Source organism: Botryllus schlosseri, chromosome 16 (genome assembly GCF_051294905.1).
Source record: "Botryllus schlosseri isolate E-star chromosome 16, Bs_hap1, whole genome shotgun sequence".
NCBI lineage: Eukaryota > Metazoa > Chordata > Ascidiacea > Stolidobranchia > Styelidae > Botryllus > Botryllus schlosseri.
Genome location: NC_137251.1, coordinates 2370617 through 2383042, shown reverse-complemented (window position 1 = coordinate 2383042; position 12426 = coordinate 2370617). Strand labels below are relative to the sequence as shown.

Below are 12426 nucleotides of genomic sequence, written 5' to 3'. Positions count from 1 at the left end.
TATAGGGGTTGTATACATTTATGGATGAATATGGCTAATGTAACTACAAACAGATAGAATCTTTGGCGTTTCTTCGCTATACGCCCCATATCTAACCAGTGTTCTCCATGAAAACAATGAATGTTTCCCGTGAACGCCGCACCAAAATTTATGGTGTTTTGGGTTGTTAAGGTGTGAATTGAGCATTCTCGCGACCTGTTCTTTTGTTGACCCCGTAATTCGATTACAATCTCTACAGTGAACGGGGGCTGGTCGTCTTGGAACTCTTGGAAGCCGTGCAGCGTTACTTGCGGGGAAGGGGTCGCGTCTCGTACCAGAACCTGCACTGACCCGGCTCCGATACGGGGCGGGGAAGAGTGCCACGGATCAGCCACCGAGACCAAGATGTGTCTGCTCAGAAATTGCTCGGGTAAGCGCTGGTAATATAATAGGAAATTATGTACTACTTCTGGCAGAAGTCTGGAGTTTTCTTAAGCCTAAGTAGTTTGAACTTGCGTATGACGGCCAAGCGAAGATTTTTGCTGGAGATAAATGAGTAGGGCATTGTGACCTTCTTACATCTACGGGATCAAATGATAAATGCTGCAGTTGGTTTTGGTTCAAAACTGAGGTGAATAAAATATCATTATTGAAATAAGCGTGAATATTTTCGGCTGACACTTGTCCGTGGCAATCGTCAGCAACTAGCCTAGAATTGGATAGAACATTGTGTATCAACAATCGCGTCATCCATATTTCATGCCAGCGACATCATATCTGGTGATACGATTGTCGCTATACAATGTTCTTTCCAATTCACTACTAGTTGCTGACGATTATTCCTGACGAGTATCAGACAGAAATATTCGGGAGTCCCTCAAGACAAGTCAATTCGCTACGAGTCACTTATGGCTAATGACATGATCTGCTTTACAACAGTTAATGTCATTTCCTTTTACAAGGATAATTGGTTTATTAGTTTGGCCAGGAAATCCTAAAAGTAATACTGGTAAGAGATGTAGGCTCTCACTCTCGAAATCGGTAATGGCTAAAGTTTCCCAGATTCGAACACTCTGCAAGATTACAAGACCTGGTTGGAAATGTTTCGTTGAGAAAACCGATGGTATTGAAGGCTTTGCCGTCTAAAATATTGTTCGTGAAACAAACAACCCACATTTCCCACAAAATATTATGGAAACTTTACGCACACCGTTTGGAATATTTCGTGAAACGCGAAGAAAAATTTGATGTAACGAAATTTCAAATGAGAACAGCATTGAAATACTGTTGAAATAAGAATCATTGTTCCACTACACCAGAACAATACAACATTGTATTTTTTAGTGAACGGCAATTGGGGAGAGTGGGAATCGTTCAGTTTCTGCTCGGTATCGTGCGGTGGTGGGACCCGGAGAAGGGTCAGAACCTGCTCAGACCCGGCGCCAAGCAACGGAGGAGAAGTGTGCCCCGGATCCAACGCGCAAGTGGACAGCTGCAACATAGATCCGTGCCCAGGTGCTTCAAGTTTGATTAATCTGAGCATCAGTTTTATTCAGAAAATGGTGCAAGCTTGGAAATCTATGTAGCATACTACGATAACTTTTGACAATCTGGCTTCTTTCTGCGCACAGTAGCCTGAATTCTAACTATCGACATCAGTCAAATGTTAGTATAGAAACCTGCTGTCCATTCACGACATATGGCATTGACGCTATCTCAGAATTTGACATAATTGAATAGTATATTGATATTGAAATGAACCCCAATATTTCCCGCTGACACTCGACAGGGGTAATCGTCAGAAACTAGTAGAGAAATGGAAAGGAACATTGTATATCGACAATCGTATCACAAAATATGACGTCACCGACATTAAATTTCAAATAATCGGGATGAAGAGAGCGCTTAAGCTCAATGTACTATTTTTAGATGGTACACAAACTCCTTCTGTAGGCACAGACTTGGTTGACGTATTTTGTAAGGCACACAAAGGAAATTGTTTCACTTTGGATTGACTGTGACCAAACATTTCGAATCTAATCAGCAGAAATAATCACATTTTGAGAAGACATGGGGGTGATTACTGTATCGATGCAATCAATTACAATTACTGACAAAACATGTGATTACGGTTACAGCAAAATTTTTCAGTGGTTGATTCCGATTGCAGGGAAAATTTATGACATTTTTCGGGATTGTATTACGCATAAGCCATTTGTTACAAAAGCCTAGGTCGGAATAGGGCTGTGCAAAAAGTCTGTGACCTTAATAAAGAATATCGGCCTAGTACAACATTACACCATGAATACTGTAACAACCATGATCGCATTTTTCCTGTGTTTAGTCGTCACCGATATAAGTATCAGGTGTAAGCGGTGTATACTTCAATTGAGAAATAAACCCTGATTTTCAGTGAACGGAGATTGGGCAGACTGGGGAAGGTGGTCGACGTGTTCCGTGTCGTGCGGACAAGGTCAACGTCGCAGATACCGATCCTGTTCCAACCCAAGACCCCGGTACGGCGGAAAATACTGCTCTGGCTCGGACGTTAAAACCCAACAATGTGTCGTCAGAACCTGTCCGGGTAACTGTCTCATTTTGACCGTCGAGGTGGTAATCTGGATTTTGGGTTTTATTGCAGAGGACGGAAATTGGGGGTCGTGGGGTGAATGGAGCTCTTGCTCGGTCACGTGCGGAGATGGCGTCTTGACGAGACGAAGGTCGTGCAATAACCCAGCGCCGAGGAACAGCGGGAGGTTCTGCCGTGGAAATGCAACCGAGATTAACACTTGCACGCGTCAGGCTTGTCAGAGTATGAGAATAATAAAATACTTGTCTGTGCTCGAGATTATCTGACCATGGTGTGGCATATTGACTTGGCTTACTGTGACAACGAATTCAGCTCAATTCCAACCAGTAGAAATGAAGCTATTGGAGTTTGAAAATTTAGAATTTATGACACAAAAGTTGATAAAAAATCTTTATTCGAGGCAGAGATTTTTTGACGTTGAGGTTTGTGCTAACATGTAACGCTTCGATCATAACTTGATGTAAATTCTACTGCAACGATCTCGGTTTTTGTAATCCGATATCGATATCTGTGTGACAGGTAAAGCGGTGACCGCGTCCGGCGTTCTTCACGGCAACGTGAACGGAATTCCTATCATCAATTCCGCCATCTTGTCGCACTCAGTCGATGGGGATGATAAAGTCACCGTCATTTCCGTGATTAAGGATATTCCTCGAGAAATTGGTGAGTCAGCAATGTACAATTGTACACTGTATCTTTGTGACTACCGCAAAATGAATGATGACACTGCAAGCCTTCAAAAATATATTCAATTACAGTGATACATGGACTATCTTGTGGGTTTTCTTGACAACGTTACTGGTAAAAGTAATGCACACTTATGATTGTGCTGTTTATTTTTCAAACAGAAAATTGTTAGATGCAAGCAGTTTTACCTAAAAAAAAAACTGAAAGGGAGTGGAAGTAATCTAGAAACATTACCTGAGTAAGTGATGAAAATACGCGAGACCTGCTAAAGTACTTTTTAGAAGTAGTAGAAATGCTTCTTTATTTACCAGTAGGGTTGTGCAAAAATAACTTTTTTTTCGGATTCCGGAGATTCACTGATTAAATCGTCAGGTAGACTAAAAACGATGCACACCAAATTTGGCTGGATTCCAACTGATAGATGTGAGCGCACAGTAGTTTGAAAATTTTGGATTTATTACAAAAAAAGTTATAAAAAAATTTCGAAACTTTCACTGTCATGACAATATGACATTTTCGCTCTGAAAAGTGATGCTCACTCATTCCAAAACTGCTTTCTACTTTTTAAAATTCAGAGTGTGAAAAAGAAAGTGGTTATACCAAGTAATTAAAATAAGGGAAGATAGTCGAAGCATATCGCAACGCCACATCTAATGGTCGCGATTTGCAGGTGACGACTTGCGGAATCAAATATCGATTCTCACCCCGATCTATTGGACGTTCGCAAAGGAGATTAACGGAGCCTACAACGGCCACACGCTCACTACCGGGCAGTTTTTAAGACAAGTCAACGTAAGTTATGCCGTAAAATACACATGCAGTATAAGGATTCGATGCAACCTGACTTTCACCAGGTGGTTTACAATTGCATAGGAATAGTTTTCAAGATAGAAATAGAGCTGGTTCAAGTAATTAGTGTTGCCCTTAATTGCAAGCAGAATTAATTCTGTAATGCTGTCAAAATTATAAGGAGAAAATGAAGGCTTCAAAAATACCCAAAATTCTCGTTTGAAAAGGTAGATTTGATCGTGGGGTCCCATGCTTTAAGCGTTTAATCGAGGTAGCTACATTCGCAAATAACAATATGACAATTTCGCTCAGAAAAATGATGCTAACTCGACCCAGAACTGCGTTCTACTTTTCGAACGTTGAAGTGTAAAAAGGAAGCAGTTATGACAAGTAGTGTAAAATAAATAGTCCAAAAACATGGCAACCAAGTAGTACAAGAAGGCAAAATCTACTTGTGCACTCCGAAAACGTAGAGGTACATCGATGCTGACCACGTCTGGTTAGTGATGGTACTCACAATCTTCGCATTCCTGTTTCTAAACCCTTTCACGGATGAAAATTTTCATGTTAATTCAGCGAGCAGGTGGGTAAAATTTGGGGTTAGAGCCGGGTATGGTTTAGATTTGGGATTGGGTTAGAGTTAGGTTTGTGGTTAGGATATATATACGGGTTGATTTTAGGATTAGGGTAAGTTTTGCGGCTGTGCTAAAGTGTCGCATGCTGATCTGTCGTTTTTTATTGTGTCGTATGCTTATATGTCAGGCGACCGTCTGACCTATTAAATTCTTGTGATAGGTCGAATTTCCAAGCGGGGAAATCGTCGAGATGTACCAGAACGCAAAAGGCGTGAACAAGTACGGTAATTTGGACATTGAAATCGAAATCAATGGCGAAGTGCCGACGTTTCCGGCCGACATCGATCTCAAAATCAGGGTTCGTCTCATCGTCAGTAAATCAAATTGCGTGTGTAAAGTATATGCGATTGCTCACAGGACTACAACGAGGACTACGTCCAGACTGGATTAGACTCTATCTACGCACACTCGGACCGGCTTTTCACAGTAGACGGCAACGTTATGCTCTACACGTGGACTCATAATATCGACTACGATGAGTCTTGGGGTGTTGTAAGTTTACGAAACATTATCTAAACCAGCGATTCTCAACCACCAGTGAAACAGCGCAAGTCTGTGTCAACTTTCAGTTTCGTTCTTATCTGTGGAATTTAAGAGGCTCGAAGGATTGTTCATTGATTAGAAGAGGAATAAAACAAAATTTTAGTCATATTCAGAAATTTATAATGTAATTTTGATTCTTTTTCAACTGATATAGAGTGATAGGAGGAAAATTGTTAGGTCAGTTGGTTCTATCACAAAAATTCTATTTGTCAGCCTGTTCTATTATAAAAATTCATTGACAGTAACTGGCAATGCGCATCTGATAAAATTCGGTGTGGCAATTCTACAGAACCCCGCCACTGAATATAGAGTTCATAGTCTACTTTGGAATGTTCCTGCGTCGCAATGCAGAAAATGTTGTACAAAAGTTCCTTTACAATCTTAAAATATTTCAATATTATACACTGTCGTGTGTCTGTCCCACATTTTTAGAAAATTAGAACATAATTTAGAACACTTTCTGATGTGGTATAGAGTTTGTGGTCTACTTTCCACATATATTGCATCCAACTGCAACTAGTATCAGACCAGTAATATGTGAAATCTAATAATATTTTTTATACAAAATTTGGCAAAAATCAACAGTACAATTTAGAGACATTCGACAGTATAATAGAATCTACTGAGGGCGCGTATTTCAAAAGAAAGCCAACAGTCGAAACGCAGTCATGGTAGGTGGTTTTCTCAGGACTTTGCCTGTCAAAACATCAGATACGTATCAGATACAATTTGGAAAAGACGGCATCAAATTTCTCATTATATTCAAACTATGATTCTTTGCTTCGAGATGCGTACTTTTGTTGTATGTGAATGTAGATTACGAAAAGTTATTGATCCATGAAATTTGCTTTGAAATTTTACCTGCCCGCGTTCTTAGAAACGTTGAGAATCACAGCTGTAAAGTTTCTGATGATGTAACATTGTGATTTGTGACAGATGCCTTACCTGCTGGAGCAGTTATACGGCGGTAACATCGTGGCGGAGTATGATAGGAAGACGAAGGAGCTACGATTCCAAATCGACGTTTCCATTACGAAGGGAGACTCGGGAGACGAATGTCCGGAAGGGTTTGCAATGGATGAGAGTCGGAGTTTTTGTACAGGTGATGGAATTGTAACTCGAGTCATTACAACCCTGATTAGAGGGATCTAAATGATAGTTCCGTGCAAAGCATATTGAATACAATCTATTTTTTTGTATAGATATCGACGAATGTGAAGTACTGCACCCCTGTTCCCACTCTTGTCTCAATTTTGTCGGGACCTACATATGCGAATGTCCGGAGGGATTCCACATGGGCATGGACGGACGCACTTGCGAAGGTACTGCTCTTGACTTGTGTCGTAAATTGCGTGCTGCTGTACGACGGAATTGCGTTTCAGACGTTGACGAGTGTTCGGAACGATTACACGACTGTCAGGCGCCACGCGTTTGTGAAAACGGAAGGGGAACTTATCGCTGTGTGGTGCGATGCGGCGCTGGGTTGCAATTAGCCTCCGATGGGCAATCGTGCGTGGGTAAGGAATTATGTAGACTTATCATCTTGGATGATGGATTTTGTCACTCCTGGATCATATCCTATGTAGTACGGCAAAGTCCTATTTTAATTCATGCATTTCAGTATCTATGTAACTCTGATGCATGTGTGAAAGTATAATTGAAGGACTCTCTGTATTCTGTGACTATTATTGTAATTCATTTGCTGTTGGTTACTTGTGTGTAAAGATCTCACTGTAACACATCTGTGCAGTACAAGTCCAGTAAATCTCACAGGGTTGTAGCCAAGTCACAAGTCTCCGAGTCACAAGTCAATCTCACTTTTATAGTTTTGAATCGAGTCAAGTCCGAGTCCAAGTCAGCGAGCAGAGGGTCAAGTCCGAGTCATGGTATTATGACTCGAGTCCAAGTCATTCTGTTGACTGCTCAGTTTCCAGTTAAAGTCTTGTTAAACCCAATTTTTATAACTCTGTTTGGTGATATACCAATTTTCCTCACTTTTAGCAGTTTCTGGTCACAATAGTATGGTTACTTTACTATTCTTCAAAATTACAATGAAATGTCGGTCTTGACCGTTTGAGTCTTGAGTCATATGACTTGGTTCGAGTCATGCGCAATGATTTGAGTCCAAGTCGAGTCAAGACACAGATTGACTCGAATCGAGTCATTTTCGTATTTTGAGAAAATGACTCGAGTCATCAGAAAATCGTGACTCGAGTCGAGTCATGACTCGAATCTTTACAACCCTGTAAATCTGTGATGTCAGAGGTGTCCACCATCTTGCATTTCCATTCTGAATGCACGCATCATGTGTAAAACTATCGTGTTTCGATCAAATTGTTACTACGACAGAAGAAACATCTTGGCTGCAACGCAATGTAACAAAATGTGTAAATAATTTGTCATCATTACAAAACCTTGATGATGCGAGCATTCGATGATCAGTATGGTGTTATTTACTGTCAAGCTAGAGATGGCTCCTGTACTTGTGTACCGAAAATAGTTGCTTAGCTTACAGATGGTTGTATTCCGATATGTGTGCCTTCAAACAGACTACAATATACACGGGACACTGCATCATATTTTCAGGTGTCTGATAATGGCATCTTTTTTCGCCTATACCAGTTTTACATTGGTAATATTGTAACTGTCATAGAATTGATTTGATTGATCGTGCTGACCTTGCGTTTGATCCCGTCAATCATTAATGCAGTAACTGCGGATTCAAACACTAACATTCCACTTGAAGCGATTTTTCGGATGAGGTAATCATATACATATCAAATTAATAGTTATATCCTCACTCTTACACTGCGGACTTGTATCCGTGGTTGTAAATTTTGAAAATTATAACGCTATTCATTCCCGTACAGATATCGACGAATGCAGCGCGTCCACGGAGAGGATTTGCGAGCACACTTGCGTGAACACGCATGGCAGTTATGCTTGCCGTTGCCATGATGGCTACAGGCCCGTGAATACCAGCAAGTGTGAAGGCAAGTGGATTTTGTTCGTTCTTAGCGTTTTCGATTCTGACCTTGCTATGTTTGCGACAGATATTGACGAATGCACGAGTGGCGCTTGCGGAGGCGATATCACGCAGTGCTACAACACCCCCGGGTCTTACACTTGTGTCAGCAGCTGCCCCACTGGGTTCAGAAGGGATCTGGTAACAGACACATGCGTAGGTGGGTTTTTTGTCGTTAAATCTAGCCGTATAGTGCCTCGAATTCGGGGGATTTAAGTGTGAGTGTAAATCTAAATGTGGAAATCGTTTCGTACATAGTCCATATTCAAATGCCCATAAATGACTGAAATTTTTCCAAAAGTCGCATGAAAATTTGAAAGTACAGAAATTCTGTGGTCATTTCAAACCCATAATCTTGCGGTAAACTCAAAATCCACCCTGATTACACCGAAATATTGAAATCCCTTTTTTAAAATGAAAGTCCAAATCCCCGAATCATTTTGTATCAATTCCATATCCGGTAATGCCTGGAATTTTTTTAAAAGTTGCATGAATTCATCATCATAAAAAAATTGCATGGCCATTGGCCATGTCCGAATCAATATACGACTTAAAAGACATCAGCAAAATGAAAGAAAATCTCATTCCAGCCAAATTCTCAAGTCAGTTATGTTTTCAAACCAAAAACCTCACTTGATAATGTATTACGCCCCCAGTATTGACCAAAGTTTTCTCAAAAGACGCATTAAAATCGTAAATATGATGTTACTAGCATAAAATTTCGAATAATTGGGGCAAAGAGATAGCTTAAGCTCAATGTAATAATTCTAGATGATAGATACACTCCTTCTGTGGGCACAAACTAAATTGGCTCATTTTGATAAAAGTAGACTCCAAGACAGACAAGCAGAATTATCCGACAAATGTTTGCCAATCACACAATTCAAGACCTTTGCCTGTTTTGATTCAAGCTTCAGGAGATGAGTCAAGGGCAATCTTATCTCCGAACGTGATTAGCGTGTTCTAAATAATCTGAGGACATGCTGTTTTATGCGGCCCTGCAAGACACTCCTAATCAGGCTTCAAGAAAATTTGTGAACTCAAATCTAAATTTTAATTTCCGCCCGCCACAGACACGGACGAGTGTGCCGACGCTCGTCTCAACCACTGCGACCAGATCTGTGAAAACGTACGCGGGTCCTACCAGTGCTCGTGCAACGTCGGATACATTCTGGACGGAGTCACCGGTCTATGTCGAGGTTTGATTTTTTCGCTACGATTTCTTCACTGCGTCAGTTTTGTGACGGTGTTTTTTGGCAGATCTGGACGAATGTAGCTCTGGACGCGGACCGTGCCAGTACGGGTGTCTGAATCAGGAGGGCAGCTACAGGTGCTACTGCCCGACCGGATATCGGATCACGGCCAACGAACACTCTTGTGAAGGTCGGTAGAGTGTGCTTAACAGTTGAATCAGTGGGAATTGCTGCTCATGACCAGGGCAGAGTTAGTAAAACTAGTCATTGTAGATGCTCAAGTAGAATTAGAAGTAATGTTGTGTATTTATGCTTGAGTACAAGTGGAAGTATCCATTTCCAAGTGAGTAAAAAAGCAAGTAGTCTAGCGTTGGTTTTGCCTAGAAAACTAAATACTCTTAAGTAGAAGTTGCGGTGATCTAAAAACATAAGTACTTTGGTAAATGGTGCAAACAAGAGAAATCTACTTGAGGTATAAGTCGCCCTTCCTTGTTACCGGCCACTGCAGGCGATGGAAGCACAATTTTCGGTTGACTCGAGTCATTCTGTATTGACTCGACAAATTATTATTCAATTATCTTAAAACAGGTTGATAAGTATATTATGAATTAAAGGCCTTGGATATCACCCAAGGCTTGACTTGAACTAGATACTGAACAGTAAACAATATGACTTGGAGTCGGACTTGACTCTGTAGCGAATTGAAAATGACTCGACTTGACTCGAGTCAAAACTATAAGAGTCAAATTGACTCGTGATCTGGAACCTTGTGACTTGTTTACAATCCTGTTGACAATAATTGAATTTCTAGACATCAATGAGTGTTTGGAAGGAGAAGCCAAATGTACGGGTTCGGACGAACTGTGCGCGAACATGCTCGGCAATTACGAATGTGTCGACATCGCCTGTCCGCCCGGCTACAAGATGAGAAACGGGTGAAACAAAAATAAATTTCTTATTTAATCACTTGGAAAGCATTGTCTCGTTTAGGGTCTGCATTCGGACTTGCGTAGGGGAAGAATGCGGCGACGTGGCGAAGAGCGTGATCAGATTCAACTCGACTTTCCTACGGGTGGGCGTGCCTCAAAATCAAGACCTGCTGTCGCTGGCGGTGTCCTATTCCAGCGGGGACGGTCAACAGTTGATACACGGCAACACAGTGTAGGTTGCAGTGCGTATTTATAATAAAAGCGTGTATATTGTGTAGTTGAGATGTCTCTCAACAGTGATTACTGGGAAAAGTTTTTGTAACTTTTGCGACTTTTTTTACAACTTCCGGCTCCTCTAAATACTCAGAAGTTATGTGGCATGGTGTTTTAGGTTGGTTGGTCGAAACTTATGTTGCTACTTTTTGTAACTTTTTCGATTTTTTATGCAACCAACTTTTTACCGGAAAAATTTGGCAGTATATGGAAATTGATTGTTTCACTATCGTTTGAATTTGAGGTCCTTTCTGTTTGACGTAAATTCAGGCTGGATCGCCGAAAATTATATTTTCACTGGTTCATTTTTTTCAGGCTATTGATTTTGTTGAATTCGCCATCATTGAGTTTGACTGCAACAAAGACTTGCCCTAGTCATTATCTTCCATGGCATGAAACTATTCGTTCATCGAGGGGGGCGCATCTAAAAAATTCGAGAACCACTGCCCAAAGCAAAACCGCAGTCAATGTAAATTCATTTCACATTTCAGATTCCGTCTATTGACCCCTGTGACAGACAAGGCCCGCAGGCTATTTGGTCTTCGAGTGGTAGGAGACCACGGTATCATTTACACCAAGGTTCAAATAGGGCCGCAGGACGTGGACTGGTATCGTCTACGCGTGGCGTCGCATTCGGAGGGCGAGGACGGGTCCAATCACTTCGAAACCATTTTCAGCCTCTTCATCAACGTGGCGCCCAATCCATTTTATTAGCTAGCGGCGTGATTGTATCAATTCAAGTCGAGTGTTCCGTTTTCGAATGCGTCGGAGACTGATGTTTATAGAACTGAGTTTGTGAATTGTGATGACTTCCTTGTAATAATAACATTTGGGATATGATGATGGTATTGTAGTTGACAGGGCCTGCTGTTCCTGAAGTAACAACCGAATATTGTGGGTTAAGCTGTACCAGTACTCAAGTTATTTCCTGCTATCCTGCGTTTGGTGAAGTCTCAGCCCACAGATCCACCCAAAAGATATATATCAGATGCATTCGTTGCAGGTTTCGTAACAGCGAGTTAATATTGCCAATCTATTACGAGATACTATTGTAACACTTGTGCATTGTGCCATTTATATCAGGGTAACTAGCAGAGGTGGACACTAACGAAGTACTTCTACTTTTTGAAAGTACTCAAGCAGTTTTCCTCTACTTCTGATACTTACTCAAGTAGATCTGATTTTTTCTACTTCGTAATATTTTGTGATCTACTTACTTACTTTTCGGCATTTTCAGTTGGTCAAGTAGAAGTAGTTTAATCCCACAATACCAAAGATAGCCTGAGGAATGTCGGGACTGTTTTCACGGAGTACCAACATTTAACACTCATAAAAGTCAAGTAAAGCCAGAAATTTTGTTGCGCTTCGTGCACAGCAGTTGTGGAGTGACAAATATGTTTTCACGAAAGTATCAGTGAATATAATGTAGGTACCGGATTGCTTGGTTCCGCTCACACCGCATTGTCGCCCTAATCAAATATTTCATCACAGTAAATATGGCCCACCATAACGTTTCAAACTACCGTTTCGCAATCTAGCATTCGCAATTACCTATCATTTCGTAATCCAGCAGCCTATGGCATGCCCTGCTATTCTATAAAATCCGGCTTTTTTGAACACCTGTCGTAGCAGATCACCTTTGAAACTTTATGGACAAAAGGCATGAAATTTAGTTTCCGCTTTTTAGAAGTGGTATTTGTATTTCACTTTCAATTCCGAGTATCATACTTTGAGTTCTAATTACTTTCAGTTCTTTTGTCTGCAGAACGTACATGTTGAAGCA

General features: G+C 41.0%; 1 protein-coding gene across 1 annotated transcript in view; it reads left to right on the top strand.

Annotated features, from left to right (window-relative positions):
* The window catches only part of LOC145459145 (hemicentin-1-like), an 87128-nt gene extending 75645 nt beyond the window's left edge, over nucleotides 1–11483 (top strand). The window contains exons 91-108 of the mRNA XM_080337772.1: nucleotides 239–409; nucleotides 1324–1494; nucleotides 2393–2563; nucleotides 2621–2791; nucleotides 3089–3232; nucleotides 3927–4048; nucleotides 4841–4978; nucleotides 5038–5172; nucleotides 6160–6325; nucleotides 6426–6545; nucleotides 6606–6740; nucleotides 8094–8216; nucleotides 8277–8408; nucleotides 9322–9447; nucleotides 9509–9631; nucleotides 10253–10376; nucleotides 10432–10602; nucleotides 11135–11483. Of these exons, the coding sequence (XP_080193898.1) occupies nucleotides 239–409; nucleotides 1324–1494; nucleotides 2393–2563; nucleotides 2621–2791; nucleotides 3089–3232; nucleotides 3927–4048; nucleotides 4841–4978; nucleotides 5038–5172; nucleotides 6160–6325; nucleotides 6426–6545; nucleotides 6606–6740; nucleotides 8094–8216; nucleotides 8277–8408; nucleotides 9322–9447; nucleotides 9509–9631; nucleotides 10253–10376; nucleotides 10432–10602; nucleotides 11135–11357 (2666 nt within the window). The 3' untranslated portion in view covers nucleotides 11358–11483. The remainder of the gene's footprint in view (nucleotides 1–238; nucleotides 410–1323; nucleotides 1495–2392; nucleotides 2564–2620; nucleotides 2792–3088; nucleotides 3233–3926; nucleotides 4049–4840; nucleotides 4979–5037; nucleotides 5173–6159; nucleotides 6326–6425; nucleotides 6546–6605; nucleotides 6741–8093; nucleotides 8217–8276; nucleotides 8409–9321; nucleotides 9448–9508; nucleotides 9632–10252; nucleotides 10377–10431; nucleotides 10603–11134) is intronic.
* The last annotated feature ends 943 nt before the right edge of the window (nucleotides 11484–12426 follow it).